A 25,166-nucleotide genomic window follows, 5' to 3' on the forward strand; every position below is an offset into this window, starting at 1 on the left:
GTCTCCTTATGTGATTAACTGGAAACCTAGATCACAAATTTGTGAATTCAACAGACTAGCAATGGAAATTTTGTTTCCATTTTCAAACACCTTTTTTTTTTTTTCTCATCTCTCTTAAACTATGGGGATGTCTTTTGTATAGAAAGGTCAGACTTCAGGAAGCCCATAACATTTAAATAATCTGAAAGTTTAGCATCTTTGGATGTGCAAAGCTGCCATGACTGGGTCAGAGAGTCAAGCTGAATGAAATTACTGAAAGCTGCTCTAGGGCTGGAAATGCAACCTGAAGATGAAAAGGAGGCAAAGCTTGGTATTGAGACTTAATATTTCTGTTAGGACGTTAAACATGAGCAGCTGGGGTGGGGCCTGCCTTAGGGTCCTGACGGGTCGGACCCACATTGCCTTCAGACCACCCCTCTATGGGTGGCCCAGCGGCCAGCACACAGCCAGCCGACAGGTTTGGAACCAGCGGGTTCTTTGCACAAGCTCAGAGGAAAACGACATGAGCTAAATGTGACCTTACTAGGGCTCTGGACTAATTACGAAATTTGCATTGTGGTTTGACCCCCCACCCTGTGGGTTTTTCTGTATGCATTATGGGAAAAGGCACAGAAGAAATACAGTTATATAACCCCTTTCTGTCAATCATCCCTGAATGCAAATGAAAGTCTCCACCCAGAAAATCCCTCATTTAAGCCATATAACCAAGGAGATTGGGGCCATTGTCTGTCTCTCTCAACTGGCCCAATACTCACTTGGAGTGTACTTTCAATAAATCCCACTTCACTTTACTTTCATTTTCGTTGACCTTAAAATCTTTTCTGCATCCACAAGAAGAACCAAGGTCCCAGCTGATAACCCCAGTCGGTAACATCTGTACAAGGTCTTTGAGGGTGAAGGCATTGCCACGAACAAAAAAACTATTCAGCAGATCATGTATTTGGAGGAATCAACCATGTGACCATAAGCAAGCCTTAACTCAAGGAATTATATACAACCTATCTAACATTTCCCTAAAACATCACTGCTGGTTTTATTTTTTCCTTAAATGAGAGAATTAGCACCCTAGAAGATGTATAATTATTATGCCTAGTTCTTTGACAGAACCTACTCATAGAGAATATATCTTAAATTCCCTATATTTAACTGGATCCTACTTTATCCTTTATACAGCATTGTTATTTATCTTCAGGCACTTCCCCAAGAAAGTCTAGAGTGGCTATTTATCCTTAGACCATCAAAAAGTGCTTTATAAACTACATCTACATTCACTAGCTACTAGAATATCACCTTTTATATAAAGATGGAAAAAAGTTATTCAGAGCTAAATTAACATTCCAAACAGAAAAATTTCAATACTTACTAAAATATTTTTAAATCAGAAATTTAGGAAGACAACTTTTTGCAAATCTTTACTTTTTTATTCCCAGGTTGTTCAATAATATAACTTGTGGTGATAAAGTGACATTAAAGAATCTGAAGGAACTATAAGGGAAAAATAGATTAATAAATAAAAAGGGATTGAAGTAGATATGACACCAAAAGCACAAAAAACAGGAAAAAAGTAGATAAATTGGATTTCACCAAAATTTATACTCATGTGTATCTAAGGACATTATCAAAGTAAAATCACAACCTTTAAATAGGAGAAAATATTTGCAAATCATATCTGAAAGTTTTAATATCCATCCAGAATAGATATATATATTCTGGTTGTTAAAACTTCTCCTGAATATTCTGGAGATATATACATATTGACTTAGAAAACTGAACAAAAGAAACAGCCCAATTAAATGGGCAACAGACTTGAATAGACATTCTCCAAAGATATATACGAAGGCCAATAAGCACAGGAAATGACATTTGTCACTAAGGAAATGCAAATTTAAAAAAAGCCACAATGAGATCCTAGAGATCCTAATTCACACACACCAGGATGGCTAGAATAAAAAACAGAAAGTAACAAACTTTGCTGTGAAAAATGGAACTCTCATACTTTGCTGAAGGTAATGTAAAATGTTGCAGTTACTGTGGAAAACGTTTGGCAGCTCCTCAAAAAAGCTAAATGTAGAATTGCCATATGAACCAGCAATTACTCCTTGGTAAATAAAATAACTGAAAATGGGATTAGAACAAATTCTTGTATGCCAGTGTTTATCACATTCTCATTCACAATGACAAAAGGTGGCAATAACCCAAGTGTCCATCAACAAGCAAATCCATAAACAAAATATACATATAATAGATTATTATTTAGTTATAAAAAGGAATGAAGTTTTGATACATGGCTATAATATAGACAAACTTTGCAAACATGCTAAGTGAGCCAGACAGGAAAGGACAAATACAATTCCACTTACGTAAAATATCTAAAATGGACAAATTCATAGACAAATAGATTAGAGGTAACCAGGGGCTGAGGTAAGAGGAAATGAAGAATAATTGCTTAATGGTTAGAGTTTTTGTTTTGGGTAATAAATTTGGAAATAAGTTTGGGATCTTGTGTGATAGTTACACAAGATTATAAATGTAATAAGACTGAATTAATACATAAAAATAATTAAAATGGCAAATTCGTTATTTTACAACAAAAAAATTTAAAACTGCATATCTTTGTAATTAAAAAAAAAAGTAACTTCTAAATTGGTAAATAAAAGCTTTCTTAAACAGAAAAAAGTGAAGAAATTACCAAAGTAAATATACCCGAGGTAATTATAGGCAAGTGAAATTAAAAGGACAAATATAGACTACTAGGGATAGAATAAACCATATCAAATGTCAAATTACTGTTTTGAATAGACTACTTCATTAGTCAAAACTGGAAACAGAATTGGGAGAACAACTAATAGATTATGCTATTATACCAACATGAGGGAATAGCTTGCAGCCATTAAAAATCATAATTGTGAAGCCCATATGGAAAAATGGAAATTGATAATTAGCTTAGGAATTCAGTAGTCCAAGCTCCTCATGTTTATACAGTGTTATGTGAAAATATCAGAATACAGAATAGCACAAATGATATGTTTGCTGTATGTGGGGGACAAAACAAAAACAAAAACTGTGATATCATTGTAATTAACCCAGTTATAAATAACTGGAAAGGAACAAAGGGAAGGCCAACTATTATAGTTATTTATGCAGATTTGCCAGGAAGCTGCAGTTTAACACTCCCTAGGTAGCCACCCAAAGGGACTGGACGGGGAGAACAGACACATGCCTAGTAAAGTCTGGGTGAAACAGGGAAGGTACTCGCTTGTCAGCCACTCCTGGGAACAGGTCATTGGTCAGTAGGCATGGCCACTACAAGTGGGGAAAGATTTAAGATATTTAATCTCTCAAGTAAAGGAGTTTGCTCTCTGGGTTCTCACTCTTTCTCTCTTGTACTCTTGACTCCTGGCTGGTGGGACTCTCATGATCCTGCTGTCTTGCATTCTCCCACATGGCTCACAGTCAGGTAGACCCCACACAATGGACTGATGGACTACAATTAGCCTAATGCTCAACAGGACCCAGCTCCATCACCGGACAGAAGCTCTGGACACTGGCTTTGCTTCTAGTTCTACTGAATCCCCAACTGCACAACTTCCAGAACTGGATTAAGGGAAATGGGACTTTGGAAAACCAAGAATGTAATTCCACACAAATAAAAATCATGTGAGTCTCGTTAACACTAGGACTAAAATATTTCAAATGCTATTGCTTTATTCAATTTTTTATAAAAAGAAAAAATGGGGGGGAAAAGGTTGGCTCAATACCTTGCATCTTTATTAGTATAATCAACTAATGTGCAAAGTAACTTGGGAATTTTGAGGTAGATTTCCTTTATCTTAGAGCTGTATCAATTATATTCTATTTTAATCTGAAGACTTGTTATACCTAAACTGGGCTAAAATTAATGATAATAGAGATAAACCAGTGGTTTAAAGATAAGTTAAATTCCCATTAAGTTTTACTTGGGATCTATCTTACTAAATATTCTCATTTAATACCAATGCTTCAGTATTCAAGTTATATTAACTACAGGACTATAGAGGTAATTATTAGCTTATGAATGTGGTAGTCTAAGCTCCTTATTTTACAAGTGGGGAAACTGACTTACAAAGCTCACATGCTAACAAAAGCCAGACAACCCAGGTTGCCTGCTTCTTAATACTCTGCTCATCCGGCCAGTGCAGCTTATCTTGTGCTGAGCTCTGCATGACAATGTGTTATAGATAAAAAACCTTGGTGCTGGAAGGTCTAACTTAAAAATGTTGTTAGTGTATTGTAAATTTATACTAAATTAACTAAACCCATCATCCCAACTCTCTTCCCTCTCAACTTTTAGAATCTTTTACATTGTGAGTATTTCAGCTTGCCAGTAATTGAACTTCAGTACATGCTAGAAGCTTAATACAGCAAACGCTTCTGAAAGAGATATAAATGCAACCTGATTCCAATTTCTGATTCTTTCCTTGTGAAAAATCTGTTAAAAGCCCATAAACTAAAATGGTCAATTTTGACCTGAAAAAGCAAGGGAAATGAATCACAACACCCTGTCTTCTTTATGATTGCTATCTACTAAATTCTTAAAGGGTAGGATTGGATTAAAAGAGAACTCCTGCCTGACCAGTGTGGCTCAGCGGTTGAGCATCGACCTATGATCCAGGAGATGGTGGTTTGACTCCCAGTCTGGGCACATGCCCGGGGTTGCGGGCTCGATCCCCAGTGGGGGGAGTGCAGGAGGCAGCCAGTCAATGACTCTCTCACCATTGATGTTCCTCTCTCTCCCCCTCCCCCTCCCCCTTCCTCCTCTTTCCTCTCTCTGAAATCAATAAAGACATTAAAAAACAAAACAAAAAAACCTCCTTCTGGTCTATTGATCCTCTCCTGGTCTAATTCTATTGCTGGCCTATTTCAGGATGCTGAACCACTGATTGGGTTGCAAAATAATCAGTTGTCTGCTCTGCATTGAACCATTATAGAAAAAGAGACAAGCAAATCATCCTGAAAATAGACTACTTGGCATTACTATTTCTAATGGGTCAATAATTTAGTTGACTCACCCAAAACCAACACTATTTCAAAATAATTACAAAGTGTTAGTGTACTTTCCAGATAGGCAAACAGACTGTCCTTGTAGATATACCACATGTTTTGGCCAGGCCAATAAGAGGTTTCAGGAGCCTTCTTTGTATTTCGACACCCAACTTGTTCTGAGTGTGATTTTGAAGGTCAAATAGAGACATAGAAATAGAATCCCTTGCTACCAGAACAAAGACACCTTTGTTCAGAAGTGTGCTGACAATTTTGGGTATTGAGACCTAACAGTGGAAAATGGAATTATAGAGCTGGAAAGGATTATCAAATGTAATTAAATTCTAGATAAATCTCACACAAGACATGATTTTTTTCTAAACTATTTCAAAAGAGCTCCAGGGAATTTACTTCAGTTGTATCTTTTATTTTTTTCTCTTAAATTCTGGTAATGTGTTATTGATGGGCAAGTCATATCTTTAAAATATCATGGTGCTTGCTCTTTGGCATGTGAGAAGTTACTTTATTGCCTTGACCAGTTTGGTCAAGGTAATACTCTTAAATTTAGTTTTTACACCAAAGATAAAGTGAGAATAGATTATGAAGAATCAAGGCCAATGCACCTGCTTGAGGAACTCAAAGACAAATAAGACATGGTCCTACCCTGCCCTTGAGAGGTTAAAAACCTAGTATGCTCTATTGCATTGTTTGACAGCTCCGTGCACTACTGGTGGAACTGCTTACATAGTTTCTTGCAAATAAGTGTACATGAAATTTACAAATCTGAAATTTTAAAGAGTATATATGCAATCTATGAGAATGTATGTGAAAAAAATCTATCCAAATTCTAAAGAGATAGTTCAGGCAGTGCTTCCTGAGCTTCCACTCAATTCCTGCTGAATCAGATTATCTGGGAATAGTCCCCATAAATATACATTTCCTACTAATTTTAATGCATTTCCAATGTTTCCTTATAGAAAAGTCATCATTTACAGAAACACAGTAGGTTCTTGATACATGGGAATAAACTTAACCAAGGAGGTAAAAGACCTGTACTCTGAAAACTACAAGATGTTAAAGGAAGAGATAGAGGAAGATATCAGCAAGTGGAAGAATATACTGTGTTCATGGATTGGAAGCATTAACATCATTAAAATGTCTATACTACCCAAAGCAATCTATAGATTCACCACAATCCCTGTAAAATACCATGGCATATTTCAAAGATCTAGAACAAATACTCCAAAAAATTCTTATGGAACCAAAAAAGACCTCGAATAGCTGCAGCAATCTTGAAAAAGAAAACAAGTTGGAGGGATCACAATACTGTATATCAAGTTATACTACAAAGCCATTGTAATCAAAACAGCCTGGTACTGACACATGAACAAGCACACAGATCAATGGAACAGAACAGAGAACCCAGAAATTGACCCAAACCATTATTTGACAAAGGAGGCAAGAACATACAATGGAGTAAAGACAGTCTCTTTAATAAATGATGTTGAGAAAATTGGACAGGTACATGAAAAAAAATGAAACTAGGCCACCAACTTACACCATACATAAGAATAAACTCAAAATGGATAAACTACTTAAATGTAAGCTATGAAACCATAAAAATCCTAGAAGAAAACATAGGTAGCAAAATCTCAGACATCTCACGTAGCAATATGTTTGCCAGTACATCACCATGGAAAGAGAAAGGAAAAAAAGAAATAGGACCACATCAAACTATAAAGCTTCTGCGCAGCAAAAGAAACCAGCATCAAAATGAAAAGGGAACCCACTGTATGGGAGAACATATTTGCCAATCATACATCTAACAAGAGGTTAATTTCCAAAAAATATAAAGTACTCATATAACTCAACAAAAGGAAGACAAACAATCTGATTAAAAAATGGGCAGAGGACCTGAAAAAGTACTTCTCCAAAGAGCACATACAAATGGCTAAGAGACATGAAAAGTTCAGTGTCACTAATCAGAGAGATGCAAATTAAAACAATAAGTTGCTACCTCACACCTGCCAGAATGGCTACCATCAATAAATCAACAAACAAGTGCTGGCAAGGGTGTGGAGAAAAGGGGACCCTAGTACACTGCTGGTGGGAATGCAGACTGGTACAGCTAATATGGAAAACGGTGTGGAGTTTCTTCAGAAATGAAAAATGGAACTGCCATTTGACCCAGTGATCCCGCTTCTAGGAATATATCCTAAGAATCCTGAGGCACTCACCGGAAAGAACTTATGTACCCCTATGTTCATAGCAGCACAATTTACAATAGCTAAGATCTGGAAACAGCCCAAGTGCCCAACAGTAGATGAGTGGCTAAAAAAGCTGTGGTACATTTACACCATGGAATACTATGCAGCTGTAAAAAAGAAGGATCTCTTACCCTTTGAGACAGCATGGAGGGACCTAGAGATGATTATGCTAAGTGAAATAAGGCAATCAAAGACAAGTATCACATCATCTCACTTATATGTGAAATCTAATGAATAAAATAAACTGATGAATAAAATAGAACCAGAGGCATGGAAACATGGAAGTGACTGATGAACCTCAGAAGGAAAGGTAATGGGGGTGGGTGGGAAGAGGTTAACCAAAGAACTTATTGCATTACCCATGGATACAGACAATAGGATGGTAAAGGACTGGGATGGGATGGGAACCTGGTGGAGGGGGATAACGGGGGGGAAGAAAGGGGGGACATCTGTAATACTCTCAACAATAAAGATAAACAAAATCAACAAAGTAGTTTCTTGTACAAGAGTGAAATTGTCTTCAGTTATGAGTCATTATTTTTGTCTATTTCACATTGTTTTAGATATTAGTCTGATCGTGATTATGGTTGATTAGAAAAATATGTTACTTTCAAATTCCAGGCTCATTCTCTGAGTTTTTCATTCACTTTTCTTTAACACTCTTACAAAAATGGTTTAGCAAAACATGAAAAAAATACCTCAGTCAGTTGAGCAAGTGCTGGCTAAGACAGTTCACTGAGGGAAGGGCTGGTAGTGGGAGTTCTGAAGACCACAACCAGAATCTAAAAGTTCTCCATTCCCTTGAGGAACATTCCCTACTAACATTGTTACTGTAATTGCTTTCACTTTTATGAGAAATGTAAACAGTAAAAAATGAAACCTCATTAATATAATGAAAATATTTCTTGCTTGAATTAATAAGGCACTCTCCTGCTGAGTTTAAAGCTCCAAGTTATGAAAAAAGACAAAAGTGTGACTTTGAGCTTTTGCCTGAAGTTAGAATGTGAATTTCTCATGGTATATGTTTCTCATTCTTAGCTTATGTCAATGACCAGCTTTGCCAAACCTGTTTTTATGGAAACAGACATTAAATCTATGAAAATCCCGGAAAAGCTACTACAGAGATGTTTATCCAAACTTTCTTTTGCCATACTTTGCCAGGTGAGGTCTCATATGTGAAAAAGTGGGCACCAGTGGACATATTACTTTAAAGATGACTTGCTATTGGGGTCAGGGAAGCTACAAAGGCCCCTCAGAAAACCCTGTTTCTCTCCCTCCTTTTATTTTCTTACCCCTTCCTTCATTTTCTTCCTTTCTCTCTTTTTTTAAAAAATTCATTCATTTTATTGAATCAACCAAACAACATAATTGAGCTCTTATATATGGTCAAATGGACATTCATTCTTTTTTCTCCTTTATGGGTTAGACTCTTTAATGGATGGCTTTAGGAGACAAACTAATCAACAGGGATACTGTCTTCAAGTATATCCGGGGAGCATGTCTGTTAAAACAGAATGATAGAAAGTTTGATGTCTTTGCATCATGAGCATCTAGCACATAATGGCTCAATATACATGTAAGAATGATGGTGCCTGAATAGAATGGTTGGAGACAAAATAGAACACTGGTAGATGTGAATAGGAAGGAATTGGGGAGTTAGGGTAGCTGGGAAACATAAAAGGAACCTCTCCTTTCCTTTTAAGCAGAGAAACCTTGGGTACTTACCAGGGTCTCAGAAGCCAGTGCCTACAATGGAAATAGATGCAAAAACCAGCCCACCAAACACAATAAATGAAGATCAACTTTATTCCAGGCAGGGTTAAATGTCTTTCATTGGGTGACACAAAATTTTAATAAGCAACAGCCCTTACCTCACCAAATAGATGAGTTAATTGCTGTATCAGGGAAGCAAGAGCACCCCCTGAATTAGACAGGCCTTTGGTTTCTACATCAACAGGATGATTTTTGAAGTTCCTATATCAAATGTGTAAACTGGTGGTACTGTTGAAGAAAATGAGCAGTGGGAATTAAGTTGGTCATGTTTTAAGCATTTGAGTTAACCTGTAAATGTGGTCATTTATATAAATCTTTAAATGGTTCATTTGGGAGTTGAAAGGAAGAGGAGGGCTTCTGGTGAAGATGGCAGTACACATAAATGTGGTACCTGCATCCTCCTACAACCACATCAAAATTAGAGCTAAACTACAGAACAACCATCTTTCAGAAGTACTTGGAATCTAGCTGAACAAAGTCCTACAACTAAGTATATAAAGAAAAAGCTACATGTAAACTGGTAGGAGGGGCAGAGACATGCAATAAGCTGGTCCCACATCCACGTGTGGCAGATAAAAATCAGGAGGAATATCTTGGCTTTGGAGGTTCCCCCAAGGGGTGAGGGGTCCCAGCCTACACCAGCCTCCCCAGCCCAGACTTCCAGTGCCAGGGATAGAGGTCGCCGTAACTTATGGCTATAAAAACAAGTGGGAATTGAGGCTGAGTGAGGAGAGCTGCTGGAGTCCCAGGCAATTCCGTTTAAAGGGACCAAAAATGAATTTACTCAGACTCACTCCCTCTGAGGTCCAGTGCTGGCTGGGCAGGCAGCTCAAAAGGCACCAGAGACAATACAGAGAGGAACTAAATTGTCTGGCATCAGGGGGAGGGGCAACTTTCTCCCAGACAGAAGTGCTGGCAGAGGCCATTGTTCTTTCTTTGAGTTCCCCCATGACAAAGTGGGTAGGTGGGTGCCATTTCTGAGTCTCCACCAACCTGGTTATTACTGTTTGCTCCATCCTGGTGATTCCCTAAGATCCTGCCCCACCCAACTTGCGGGCCCACCCAAGCTATTTCTAGTGGCTTTTCTACATGAATGGCCTGTCTTGGCTCATGCTTCAGACTTCCCTAAAAACTCTCAAATAAGCAGCATCTGGCCTCTGTGTACCCTGTACCTCTTGGTAAGTGGCCCCAGGCCTGGCACTAGCAGCAGCTGGCCTTGGTTCATAGCTAGGCCTCTCCTGGGCACCTCCAAGCCCAGTACAAGTGTCACTCACCTGCAGATCACTTTTTAGCTCATGCCATGTGGCCCCAGACAGAACACAGGTGGTAACTGACCTTGGCCTGCACCTCAGGAGGCCCCAGAGACAGCACATCCACTATACAGCTTCAGACCATGTTGAAGCACCACCCAACTACCTCCACAAGGGGCACACTCAAGGGGCAGAATCAATGGGCACAGAGCCCCACTGAAGGGAGTCCTTCTCTGTGGGGTGGGCCCCTGCACAGCAGATCTTCCATGGTGGTTGCAACCAGTCCTTGCAGCTGATTGGCCTGGGGGGGGGGGTAAATCCCTCCAGTTGACATGCCAATAGCAATCAAGGCTCAACTACACTAGGAGGATATACATAGCCCACACAGGGTGGGGAGGGAGGTGGGAGGGGGTGAGCCACACCTGGAGTGCCCAGCTGGGATGAATGGGGAGGCTGTGCCACTAGACCCTATAGGATGCCTGTTATACTAGGCCACTACACCAAGCCTGGGAGACATCAGCTCTATGTAATGCATAGAAACAAACACAAGAAGGCTGACAAAATAAGAAGACAAACATTTCCCAAATAAAAGAAGAGAACAAAACTCCAGAAAAAGAACTAAACAAAATGGAGACAAGCAATCTACTAGATGCAGAGTTCAAAACACTGGTTATAAGAATGCTCAGTGAACTCAGGGGAATAGTAGATTAATGTAGTGGGAACTTCAACAGCATATAAAGGACATGAAAACCATTAAAAAGAATCAGTGAGACATGTAGGATATACTAACTGAAATGAATAATTTATAGGGAATCACCCGACTGGGCATGGCTCAGAGGTTGAGCATTGACCTAGGATCCAGGTGATTGGGGTTTGATTCCTGGTCAGGGCACATGCCCAGGTTGCAGGCTCGATCCCCAGTCGGGGGTGTGCAGGAGGCAGCCAGTCAATGACTCTCATCATTGATGTTTCTATCTCTTTCTCTCCCTCTCCTTTCCTCTCTCTGAAATCAATAAAGATATATTTAAATAATAATAATAATAATTTACAGGGAATCGACAGTAGAGTAGATGAAGCTGAGAATCAAATCAGCGATTTGGAATATAAGGAAGCAAAAAACACCCAATCAGAAGAAGAAAAAATAATCCAAAAAAATGAGAATAGTGTAAGGAGCCTCTCGGACAACATCAAGTGTACCAATATTTGCATCATTGGGGTACCAGAGGAGAAGAGAGAGAGCAAGTAATTGAAAACCCATTCAAAAAAATGACAGAAAACTTCCCTGACCTGGTGAAGGAAATAGACTTACAAATCCAGGAAATTCAGAGTACCAAACAAGATGAACCGAGGGGCCCACACCAAGACACATCATATTACAAAGCAAAAGGTTAAAGACAAAGAAAATCTTAAAAGCAGCAAGAGAAAAGCAATTAGTTACCTCCAAGAAAGCTCCCATATGTCTCTCAGCTGATTTCTCAACAGAAACTTTGCAGATTGGCAAGAAATATTCAAAATGGTGAAAAGCAAGGACCTGCAACCAAGATCACTCTACCCAGTAAAACTATCATTTAGAATTGAAGGACATCAAAAGCTTCCCAGACAAGAAAAAGCTAAAGGAGATCATCACCACCAAATCTGTATTACATGAAATTTTAAAGGGACTTTGTTAAGAAGAAAAAAAGATAAAAAATAAGAACAACAAATGACAATAAATATGCATCTATCAACATTGAATCTAAAAACAAAATAAATAAGCAAAACAGTATCAGAATCATAGACGCAGAGAATACTTTGTGTTGCCAGATGGGAGGAGGGGTTGGGGCAATGGGTGAAAAAGGTGAAGGGATTAAGAAGTACAAATTGGTAGTTGTAAGAATAGTCATGGGGATGTAAAGTGCAGCAATAATATTCTAATAACTAGGCATGGTGTCAGATGGGTATGAGATTTATCAGGATGATCACTTAGTAAGTTATATAATGTCTAACCATTGGGTTGTACACCTGTAACTAATTTAATATTGTATGTCAACTGTAATTGAAAAAGAAAAAATAATTTTAAAATAAAAATGGAATAGGAATATGAAAAAGAGTCATGATGATTCCATTCCATAGAAATTAGAAAAATGTAGGAGACCAACTTCACCATTTTGAAGTTGTTTTAAAAACTTAGATAATGGCAAGCTCTAGGAACATTTTTCATTAAGGTTCTTAAAGACACATTCTTATAGGAATTGGGCAAGAAGTTTCCATCCACCTTCATTTCCCAACAGTCCAAATTCCAGAAATAAAATATTAATTAAAAAATGAGAGCTATGAGATTAGAAACAAAATTTAGGAAGATAGTTTAAAGTGCTGGTGTACTTTTTGTTTCTTGAATCCTTGTGGCTAAAACAAAGGTGGTTACTCTCAACCAAGTAAGGGCTCATAAAACAGGGAAAGGTCAGAAAATGCCACCTTCTGGAGTTAAAACAAAGGAGGATTATAACAAAAATAGATGAGCTGTTCATCTGCAGAAATCTTTTTAGAAGTGACTCTTTAGAAGAAAAGTTTGAAAATGCCTGATAAAAACATCTCTCTCTGCTTACCCAAGATTCCAAGGTTCCTCTTTAAAAGTCAGCCAGCACCTATAACATGACTAATATAAGTACTGATCTTAGAACTGTAATATTATATAGAATAGATTATTTTGATGACTGAAATAATATTTGAAAAAGAGTCTTATAGCTAAGAAATCTTCGGCATTATTTCAGTACTTTCTAGGGGAAAGATGTTCTGATTCTAGACAACTAGTCTTGCTTATTTACAGACAGACGTCTTTAGAGTGGAAAGGGGCACTTCATCACTGTTATAGAGTTGTTAAAATATTCTTTAAAGGACTGTGAAGTTCATATATCTCAACCCTTTGTTTATCAAGCTATATTGTACGTAATGTCTTTCTCCCACATTATTCTCTCTTCTTGGAAAATTCTGTCTCATTCTCCATTTTCCCAACTTCTCTTCATCTTTCAAAGCTCAACTCAAACATTTCCATCTTCATGCCACCTTCCCTTATCCCCAGCTCTGCTGAGTTCTTTGCATCTTTATTATAATGGCAAATTCTGTTTTCTGTTATAGCAAGTCTTTCTCCATCACATCATAAGCTTTTTGCTTTGTACTTACATTTTAATTCATGTTTTAAAAAAGTTTGAAAACATATGCATTGTGTCCTCTGGTAAACGCTTGTCAAATCCTTTGGTGAATACTTGTACTCTCATTTAATTCTCACATGCTTGTGTTGCACATGGCCCATTGTGGACCCTTGATAGCTTCATGTTGCTGTTTTCTATGGCCTTTTGAGAGGATTGCCCTACCAGGAAGGAATTTCCCTTGTAGGTGATAGGATCCAAGAAAATGGGTATATATTAACTATGCATTAAATAAATCAGTGTATTGTTACTTGTCAGTGTATTGTAAGTCAACTTCCTGGAGTGTGATCATCCTTTCATAAAAGAAAAAAAAAAGGAAAAAAAGAAATCTGAACTTGCAAAGTTGATATCTGGACTGTGGAATGTGGAGACCCATTAATGACTACTGCCTGAGAACTCATGAGCCATCCAGGAGATACATTAACCCGTTTTTATAGCGGTTTAAAAAACCCAAGTTAAAAGAAAACTACCTTGAGAGGCTATGTAGATTCTGATGTGACAGAACCTGGCTTAGAGGAGGATGATTCTAATATACTTTCCAGATAAGTCTTAAACATCTCAAAGCAAAGCTCACCAGCTGGTGGGGAAAAAGTACACTGATATCTCCTCCTTACAGACACCATTATTTTGGCATTTATCGTAACTACAACATGGTTGGCATAAAGTAAAAAAAGAAAAGTCTATTTTTATATAAATATTTGCTTTCCCCTTATTTACATGAAAGCCTATTTAAAAATAGCCTTTTGAAACCAAGCACATAAGGAAATAAAAGTTTCTTAAAGGTGTTTTCAGTGTCAGAATCTAGAATTAATTTTTGCATGCATGCATTCTTGGATAGGCATTATCTATTAAAGAACTTGGGCTTAAGATGAAGTATAACTTTTTTTGTTTTTCATTTTTTGTTCCCTGGAAATTCATGATCTAGTGGGGGAATAAACATGATATGATATGTGAAAAGGTAACATATGGGAGGATTATGGAAGAACCGAAGCAGGGCAAGTAACTAATCCTTGGAGAGAGAGGATAAGTGGAGAAGGCTTCCTAGAGGAGGTGATGCCAAAAGAAAAGCAGAAATTAGCCAGGCAAGGAGATGAGAAGGAATTTGAAGCAGAAGATACAAAAATAAAGGTGAAATGACATGGGGATAATGGGCAATTTATTGTAGCTGGAGAATAAAATGTGAGGCAAACTGTGGTAGGAAATGGCATGGAGGTGTAGGTAGGGACCCTATTTCCGGGGGCCTTGTCTCTCATTTAAGGATCTGTAATCTCCTGGCAGCAAAGTCATTCAAGGATTTCCAACAGGAGAGTGATTTAGTTAAATCTGTATGTTATACAGTTGACTTCAGTGACGAGGCAGAGAATGACAGCAAAAAGCCTGTAGATAGGAACATGTTTACAGTAGTATAGGAGGGAGATGGTGGGGGTTGGAAAGAAAGGGGATGAGTTATGAAATAGCTCGCAAGGAAAAACCAAAGGACTGTTCAATTACTTGGATATGGAGGTGAGGAAGGAGAGGAATCAATCCTGGGTGTCTAGTGACTGAGTAGACATTAGTGCCATGTTTTAAGATATATATTTCAAGAGAAGAAATGGCAGACGGTACAGCTTTTGATCAGATAAGACTGAGGTTCCCGCGAGACTTCTGGCTAGAAGTGTCCATCGACAGTTGGATGCAGGAGTCTGAAGCCCTGGGGAACAACACTGTGGGCTAGAATATAGATTGATCAGCTCATCAGTGTTCTGTTAATAGGTGGATCCATGGAAATGGAAAGAACCCAGCAAAATAAGGGAGAATAAAGTGTGAGAATGTGGAGACTGGATCTCTAGAGCATATTTACCACCTAAGGAGTAAGAGGAAAAGGAGTCTACCAAAACAACGGAGAAAGACCAGAGAGGGGAGGGAAGGAGCCACGGGAGGAGACAGCTTGCAGAGGAGAGAGCAGGCCACAGAATTAAATGAATACATAAAAGTACACTAAGGAATGATAAAAGATATATATATACATATATGCATATATAGATATAACATTTTTGGTGGATCAAGATAGTATCCAAGCACATGTGTCTGTACTATCTCTCTTAAAATTCCATTTAGTAATTTAAAAAGATAAAATGCTTTGATAAGAATAAATTGTGACAACCCACGAAAAGAAAAAGGGTCTATTCTCATTAGTATTTTACAAATTATGGAGGACTCTTTGGAAGACAGACAGCGGATAGGACCTGGTTTATAGAGTAACAGAATTTAAAGAAAGGGCCAAATCAAATAAAAGAAAGAACTGCAGCAAAGGTCAGTAGGGTTTGGAAGGAACAGCTTGAAATGCAAATACAGAGTCAAAGGATTACAAGTAGAAAGGGACGACTGAGGGGCGTTCTCAAAGGATGAAATCTGAGGGGAGCCTCCAGAGCCTGCAGGTTCCTGACAGCCCACGGCAGGAGGTGGCAGGAGGGGAACGTATATGGATACTAGTCCTCTGCTTTAAATGGCCAGAAGCAACATACATCCCAGCCCTGCTCCTTCTCCTCTTCCTCCTCCTGCTTTAAAGAATGAGAGCAAAAGAGCAAAGAAGCGCAGTCTGTGAAGCAGGCCAAATCAACAGTCTGACAAAAGATAGAGCGCTTCTTCTTTATCTCTGGATCATTTAATTTTTTTCATCGGTTTCCAGTGGGCATAGAGGGTGTACACTACTAACTGCTGTTTTATTGAGCATGCTGTCCCATAGCAATGGCCAGAGTCTGCCATGCAGAGAAAAGTCAGCTGTCACTCTGCCTGGGCTACCAAACAGCCTCTTACCCATGGGCGAGCATCCTGAAGGACGACATGTCCTCCAAGAGCATAGGCTTTCCGTGATGTTATGTTCCTAAATATGAAAAGAGCTGGTCAGGCGGGGGAGATGTTCCTAAATTCTCTTGCAGCTGTGGGCAGAAAGGGAAAGGATTGCTGCACTCCAAGGACACGAGAAGGAGGTGGGAGGAGTAGGAAGTGGCCCTGCAGAGCCTTTGCTTCAGGGCGGTGGCAGCAGGGCTGGCCCCTCGGCAGCTGCCTGGTGCTGCAATCCTCTAGGGAAGCACAGCAACCTCTCCCCACATGGCTGCGGACATCCCTGCTCCTGGACACTGACCTATTCACCTGCAGGCTGGATGGTGCCCAGAGCTCTCTCCTGGGCCTCTGGGTATGACTATGCGTGTGGCAGGGGCAAAAAGAAGGAGACAAAGGGGAGGTAATTTGATTTCACCTAGGAGAGAAAATGCAAAGATAGCAAAACTGAGGGAAAGGCAAATTAGACTAATTCTTCACAAGATTCCTTCTGGATCCTGGTAGGTGTTGACCTACAATGCGATCTCTAAGTGGTGGGACAGAGAACAGGTTGCCCGACGAATCTCTGAAACCTAGTTCTTGGGCTGACTCTTGCCAATAAGCAAGGCAGACAAAAACCTGTCCCGTCCCAGAGGAGAAAGTCCCAAGTGGGCTCTTCAGACACTGTTTCAGGCAGCACAGCTGGGTGCCTCAGCAGAAAGGCCAACAGAACACCATCTGGTTCTGAGGTGATTTTATTCAGCTGGTTTATTTTGTATTTTTCTAAGCATTTTTGTCAGAAGACATGGTATGATAGAAAAATTAAACATACATATTTATCATTCCTGTTGGACCTAAATGTGCATGTAATTTTTTAAACCTTAAGTGTTAAAATTTTTAGTAGTTATATTTGTTTATATATTCACTTCATTCCATAAAGAATTTGAAGCTGCTTACCCCCCAAGAAAAGCCACCCCCCCAAAAAAAGACACACCAGGACCAAAAAAAGCACATAGGTCTAAAAAGTTAATTTATAAAGTTACATGCAATTCCAATAAAAAAGCAATTATTTTTTACCCTGGAATTAGGTAGAAGCTGACAGAAGCTGAGGTTCTCAAACTCACGTAAGAAGCACATGAAAATGGTCAAAAAAAGTGTGAAAAAGAAGAATGAAGGACTACTAGATCTAAGAGATAATGAAAGCCATAATTATATGTCCTCGATCAAAAGTATGTGACAGGTGAATGAACAGACTGATCATTAGAACAGAAAAAGTGCAGAAGTAAAACTAAGTGCAGGGTGGGACAAAAGTATGTTTACAGTTTTTCATACAGAAAATAATGCAATAATTAATAAATACTGTAATACAAAAATAAACTGTATACCACACTCACAACTATAAACCTACTCTTACCTTTCCCTGTATATATAGGAACTCAGTATATGATAAAGGTAGCATACCAAACCAATGAGGAAATAAATGGTATAAGTAGCTGTGTAGAAAAAATTAAATCACAGATTAAATTCTAATTGGTTTAAAGACAAAACCATACAACAAAATCATAAATAGTAATGGAAGATAATATGGAACAGTTCCTTTGTAACTTTGTAGTGGAAAAGGCAATTTTAATAATGATTCAAAATTCAGAAGCCATAAAGGAGAAAAAGCATTTATAAATAAAAATTACATAAAAATAAAATTTCATGTGAAAAATACTACCAAAATCAATGTTAAGCGACAAGTAATACATTGGGACTACATAGACACGTGTGAAAACAAGCCAAAAAGCTAATTCCCTTAATTTATGTTAGAAAAACCAAGAACCTTACAGAAAAATGTTAAATAATGTTGTAAATGTATAACACTTATGATACAAACATTGTATTTATTCACTTAATCATTAAAACAACCTCATATGTTTTATGGTGTTGTTACTATCATCATTTATTCATTGGGAACCTAAGGTGCAGAGAGGTTAAGTAACTTGCCCTTGGTCACACAGTTTATAAGGAACAGAACCAGTAGTCTGACTTCAAGTTCTACAGCAAAAACTATGGGCAACACCCACAGAAAACAAAATATAAATTTGCTCATAAACATAAAAAGGTACTAAAAATCTTAATTAAAAGACTACAAACTAAAACTACTGTGAGATGCATTATTTCTACTGTCCCTCAAAGCTTCTTAATATATCTGTCCCGCCTAGGTAGGAAAGGTGAGTTTTCAACTTGCCTGAAGGCCAGAGTTTGGAACCAGTGACCTAAGCATTTAGTTTAGAACTGATGCACATTTGTCATAGTTTGGGAAGGTAAAATACCCTAATAAATGTGACACAGCTTGCCTTTTCTCTAGAAAAGTAATAATGCATAAAATACGTGGTCATGCTTAGCCTTGAGGGGAAAAATATTTCTATTTAGACCCATTATACTTCAAAATTACTCCAAGAACTACAAATATATTTCTGAAATGAAATAAGTGCAATAAAACTTAAATTGGTGTCTTTGCTTGCTTGTCAAAATATGACAGTATATAAATAGTCATTTTCTTTTTATCTGATTTATACCTTTACCTGCTAAGATGGTTGGGAATGAGTAGCATCCATTGTCTTTTCTCTCTGGCATTAGCAAGGCAAACATCATGAGGAAGGGTTTGTTCACTTTAAATATTGTCGTGAAATCACAGTTACCTCTGATCATGAATATTGGGTTTGTGAAGGGAAAATGAAATCCACAGAGGATCCTAGGATCATTCTTAATCTAATGCTTCAGGCTTTTCTGTCATCACTCCTTTACTCAGAGAAGTTCACAAGTAGAAAATGCAATTGACTTGTAATTATATTCATTTTCCTCAGAATTAGATGGAAGCCTTGGAAAAAATAAAATGACCAAGCTAGGAGCAGTAAGCAGTGGGAAAGAAGCAGCAAATCTCAAAAATGACTAGTGTAAGGAAACTTGAGTAATCTATGATATGGTTACTAAGGTTGCCATTTGCTGGATCCTAGCAAACTTTGAAGGTCAGCCACTTCCTCTACGAAGCCTTCTCTCCCACCAAGCAGGTGTAACTGTTTTTCATCATCAGATTTGTGACAAAACTTTATAGAAGTACATAAGGATAAATATAACAATCCTGCCACTCTTTTAAATTTCACCTTCTTGACAAGTGTGAATTCTTTCAACAGTTTCTCAGTGCTAATACATATTTATCTCTCTATATTATTACTATTATTATTTTATCAGAATGGGCTCAGATCATACATAGCACTTCAAAACATGCTTTTTGCACTTAACTTCATGGCCACTCTTCCAGTTGAATATCAAATAACCCCAGCTCAGTATTTTTAACAGCTGCAAAATATTCCATAATTTAGATAAAAACCATAACCCAACCTTTCCACTTTTCCCAAAATTGCTATTCCCCAAAATTGCAGTATTAAAGAGTCTTATATGCACTTTTGTTTTTCTGTAGAACATGTTATCTCATGGGATTGGTAGGTCAAATTTTAGTAACTTTTGCTAGACTGTTCAAGTATAAACAATTCATATTACACAAACAGATTATGAGAGTACATAGGGCACCATATCTCCAAACCAAAATGGGTGTTTTCACTCATTTTCATTTTGCCAATCAGATGGGTAAAAATGGTATTGCATTATTGTCTTAAATTACATTTCCATGACTGTTAAAAGGCTAAACATTTTTTCATGAGCTTTATTGTTCATTTCAAGTTGTATCTCTGTGAATTGCCTGTTCATATAGTTTATGTTCCTATTGGATTGTTTGTCTTTTCATTTTTTTTATCAAAATGTATGTTAAGGAGATCAACACTTGGTCTGTTATGCATATACACTGAAATATTTTAATTTTGCTTATAATTGATTTTAGCCATATAAAACTTACAATTTCTCATGTAGTCAGCTATGTCTATATGTTTCTTTATGGTTTCTGCATTTTTTGACTTAAAAAGATCTATTGTACCACTAAATTATTACTTTTAAAATTTTTTGTATTGAATTTATTGGAGTGACATTGGTTAATAAAATTATGTAGGTTTCATGTGTATAATTCTATAATATGTCCTCTGTACATTGTATTTTGTGTTCACCACCCCAAGTCAAGTCTCCTTCCATCACCATTTGTTCCCCCTTTACCCTCTCCTACCTCCCCCCACCCCCTTTCCCTCTGGCAATTGCCATACAGTTGTCTGTGTCTACGGATTTTTTCCTAATCCCTTCATCTTCTTTATCCAGTCCCCCACTGCCCTTCCCCTTTAAGAGCTGTCAGCCTGTTCTCTTTTGCACCACTAGATTATTTTAAAATTATGAAAATAATCTAAAACCTATGAATTGGGACTCGTGAATAAGGAATAAAACAGTTTAGTGGGATTATGATTTATTTTAGATATATTAATAGAAATCAGTGTAATAATGACTATTTGGGATGGAAACGAAAAGCCAAGTAGAACCTCAAACTAACGGATGGGGTGAAGGAAATGAAGACATTGTGCTAGCAGCAAACATATGAAATGGGGGCAAATGGATAAACTATTACAAAGAAAAATATATGGTGAATATAAAATAAGATGAGAGAAATAAAACAGATTATGTCCCTTGCCACAGTACTGTAAACAGGATGAATTTCATTATCAAAAGGCAGTCACTGCCAGATTTTGTTTAAAAATATGCATCTGTAAGTTAACTGTGAAAATATACATAAAACAAAGGAACAAAGACAGTAAAATGAGGGGATGAGAAAAGAATGATACACTGGAGAGATTCAAAGCATAAGGAAGAGATATGGTAATATTAGTACCAAATAAAGCAGAATTAAAGGCCCAAACTGTTTCAGGGGATCAGGGCTAACAAAGCAGTCAGGATTTCAGGAGTTAAGACTCTGGAGTGAAGGGAAGAGTGAAAAAGTACAGTAATAGTGTGAGCTGCCTTTCCCTTCAAGGCATTTGCCAATTTGTTAGCAGGACAAACTGAGAGGATGAATAGCTAAAGATTTAGCAGTAACTTAAGGTGCTAAAGAGCTCTGAAGGCTTTCATCTGAGGTCATGGAGGGAATATACCCTAGGTATAAGGGTAAACTAGACACAGACCTAAAATTAATGCAGCCCCTGACTGAATTGAGGGTACCCATTCTAACTGCCTGCTAAAGCTAAAGAACTTCTCTCTGAAGAAAGAGAACATCAACAGAGTATCCACAATTTTTTTTTTTTAAAAGCATTCAATATTCAATTTAAAAAAATTACCAGGCATAATTGACAGAAGCAAGAGGAAAAAACCCCTACAGAATAGCAATTCCAAGGTTACTCAGATATCCAAATAACAGTGACTAATATTTAAGAAAATAGATGAAAACATGGAGAATTATTCCAGAAAACTGGAATCTATAGAAAGAATCAACTGGGAATTCTAAAACTAATTGCCACTCCCTCTTTGACGGTCTGTCTCAGGATTCACAGTGGTCCTCAACCCTGATTCTGTACCTTAGAATCACTGGGATCTACTATGGGCCTATAATGCTCCCCAGGGGTTCTTATGTGCAGCTGGGATTGAGAATCACTCCTAACAGAATGAGTTCAAGATTGCACAGGTCCAGAAACCATAAACAGTTTTTGGGAGCAAGAACTAGTTCCTCAGTTAGGAGGTACATTCAGCAGCATAGTCCTGCTGCTCTTTGCAAGCCACAAAACCTCTGTTTACTTCGCTTCCCTAATCCATCAAATAAGTACAGCAAGATCTTTTGTTTTGTCTCCCACAGACTGTCATGTGAAGTTGAAAATGGGAAAGAGATAAGACTTTCCAAATTTTGAAAATCATACCAATGTAATTTGTGAGTATCCCCATCATACAAAAACTTTCCTGTGCTAAGGTGGGCCTTGCACAGGTCATTTCACTTTTTGCACCCCAATTTCCTCACCTACAGAGTAGAGCTACCTACTCTGCAGATTATACCTTAAGTAGCAAGGAAAACAACAGGAACTGAAACATATATTATTTGCTTTTTATAAATTTGCATTTTTATTACAAAGCTGTGGATAGACTCACATGGCCCTTGATGTCAAGCCTGCCATCAAATCCCATAGTCTTTCATGTTAGTAGATACTGACATCCAGGTGGCCATAAGCAGGTACAGCATTTCTGCCTGCAAAGCTTTGTGACTTCAAAACAAATCCTGGGGAATCTTTGGTTACTGACTAAGCCTGTTGAGGTGACAAGTGCAATTGACTTAGCTGCCTGGGAACTCCCCTTCTAGCTTCCGCTACCTGGGGTTTCCCAATTGTTAGGTGTGTGACAAATCAATACTGGCTACAGGTGAATGTGTGCAATTAACCTTTATGAAGCGGGTTGAAGTCCTCTAGTGTGAGGTGTCACAAAAGGAGGAAGGGGTCCAGAGACCCTGGGCCAGCTAAAATACCTGCCCTGTGAGCAAGTCCAACCACCTTCCTCTGTTCTCACCTTCTCCCTCTGAGCTCAGTACAAGGCACTTTTCCTAGCCCCCAGAAGTTCTATATACTCCAGTATGGGGCCCTGTATTCTTATACTGACCACAAGTCCAGTGATTATAATAAATGTTGAGGTCTCCGGCAAACTCAAATTCATAGAAGTGAATTTGAAAGCATGAAATGGGGAAAAAGTTTTTGAAGGTGGCTAGTTGCAGTTATTCCTGATTTGGACTCTATTGGTATATATATTCTTACCTGTGCAAAGCAATACAAATTTATGTTGTCAGCTAGTGACATGAATGGGTTTTTTCTTTCCTAAAGCAAATCTGATCATTACTATGTTGCAACATACCTTGCAACAAACAATAGATTCAGGATGTTCTGCTTTAGTGCAATAAAACAGAACAGGTGTCCTTGGAAGGCATGAACTGTCATTTCAAAGGGAATTCTTAAATATTGTTCTCACTTACCTACTGATATGGTCCAAACAGCAATTATTTTCAGAAATGCCTTAGTTCTGGAATTGAAGCGGCTGTGATGGATGGGGTTCTGGATGGCAACGTAGCGGTCCAGCGAGATGGCACAGAGGTGCATGATGGAAGCCGTGGAGAAAAGCACATCCAGGTAAATCCAGACTGCACAGAGCTTGCTCGGCAGAGGCCACCTGTAACCTAGGATGCAGAAGCTTAGAGTCAGTAAGCAGCCGGATGCTGCCTCCGGCATGTGGATTCTCCACTACTGCAACTGTTTCCATCCTGGGGAAAGGCACAAGAGGCAGCAAAGGGTAACATAAGCTATTTTCAATATTTCAGAAAAGCCTAATAGCAACTGTGGTTAACTATACTAGGATTTCACTGGTTGATGAACATTTCTTTTGGCTGGAACTATTTCATTTTGTTGGGGTAAACAGGTTCTCTTGAGCACTTCTTTTACTCCGTTCTGCCTAACAAAACATATCTTTTTTTGTTTGTTTGTTGTTTTTAAGTTACTTCGGTCATAAGTTATAACATGTTTTGGGCGCCTGTGCCGAGGCACCTCACAGTGTACTGTCCTTACTTATTCACACATCTTTCACACATTTTAGGTTTCCTGAGGTTAGGTCCACCCCTTAGTCATCATTATAACTGCTCAGTTACCCTGTGATGGCATTTGGTAGTTTCTCAATAAGCACTATTGGTGTGAAGGGACAAATGATTAAAATCCAGAATGAGAATATGTCTTTACCTGTAAAAATGAAACATAATTACCTAATAATGCTTTGGGGTTAAACTCAAACTTGGGGCTTATGGGGAGCGGGAGTTGAAGACATTGGTGAAGAAAAGCATGGTGTTCCTGTCCTGAAATTGTTTCAGGGTAGTAGTTCTCAAACTTTAGTGAGCATCAGCACTCCCAGGTGGGCCCCACCTCTGGAGACTGATTCTGTTAGTCTGTAGTGGGGCAGAAGAGTTTACATCTCTAACAAATTCCCAGGGGGTGCTGATGCTGCTGGTCCAGGAACCCCACTTTGGCAACCACTATTTAGGGCGGTGGTTCTCATTATGGCCCCTCATTAGAATCAGCTGGAGAGCTTTAGGGATGTCTTGATGCCTAGGAGGGTGGGTAGAGGTGGATTCCAAATACTAAGTATTTTAAAGCTCTCCAGATGATTCCACTGGGAGAACCACCGAAGAAAGTCGCCTGCTGTATTACGGAGAAAGGATATGCTTTATGGACATAGGCAAAGTGTACTTTTGTTTGTTTTAGGGGGAATCAAATGGCTACGTAAACCTAATTAATTCTGATAACAGCATAAGCAATAGTGTTAGGTCTGTGTGCATGTGAGAAGGAAAATTATAAGACCACCTTTTCTTTACAATATTGCAGACCTAAAAAGCTGAACAAACTCTCCATTTTCAAACATACTCTCTCTACCAAAATGCCACCACGGGTATTCAGAAAAGTAAGGGTTGCAGGATACAAGCCTAATTTAGTGCCTTTCACACAGATTATTTGCAAAGAGCTTGAGCTAAAGCTAGAGCCTTTTCCTTAGCAGCGCCTGGGGGGAAGCCATGCTCAGCCTGGTCGGAACTGATGTTGGCTCTTAAAGAAGTTTTCTCTGCAAGGAGGCAGCCGCAAGCCTTAGTCGGGGTTTCCGCAGTAGGGATAAGGAGGGGGCGTTTCCTCGCCCTGCGGAGTCCTGGAGGACAGTCCAGGGAGGAGCTCAGCTCAGGGCTGGAGGCGGCTACCCGTGGAGCGGCTGCCGCCAGGGGGCGCCCTTGCAACCCGGAGCCCGAGGCCCCGGCGAGTCCCGGCTTCCTCACCCGCCGGCTGGTGCTTGCCCCGCCCACGCCAGCCGCGCGGGATCATCCCCACCCTCCCTCCGCGGTTTTGGTTCCCGAGCTCTGTGGAGAGTCATCCCTCACTCCTGGAGTTTGCTTTTGAGCA

At 38.7% G+C, this 25,166-nt stretch overlaps 1 protein-coding gene across 1 annotated transcript in view; it reads right to left on the reverse strand.

Moving 5' to 3' along the window:
• Positions 1-25,166, reverse strand: part of HTR2A (5-hydroxytryptamine receptor 2A) — a 73,802-nt gene that overhangs the window by 47,017 nt on the left and 1,619 nt on the right. Inside the window, exon 2 of the mRNA XM_016199505.2 lies at positions 23,213-23,413. Coding sequence (XP_016054991.2) covers positions 23,213-23,413 — 201 coding nt within the window. The remainder of the gene's footprint in view (positions 1-23,212; positions 23,414-25,166) is intronic.

This window comes from Miniopterus natalensis, chromosome 2 (assembly GCF_054644295.1).
Source record: "Miniopterus natalensis isolate mMinNat1 chromosome 2, mMinNat1.hap1, whole genome shotgun sequence".
Taxonomy (NCBI): domain Eukaryota; kingdom Metazoa; phylum Chordata; class Mammalia; order Chiroptera; family Miniopteridae; genus Miniopterus; species Miniopterus natalensis.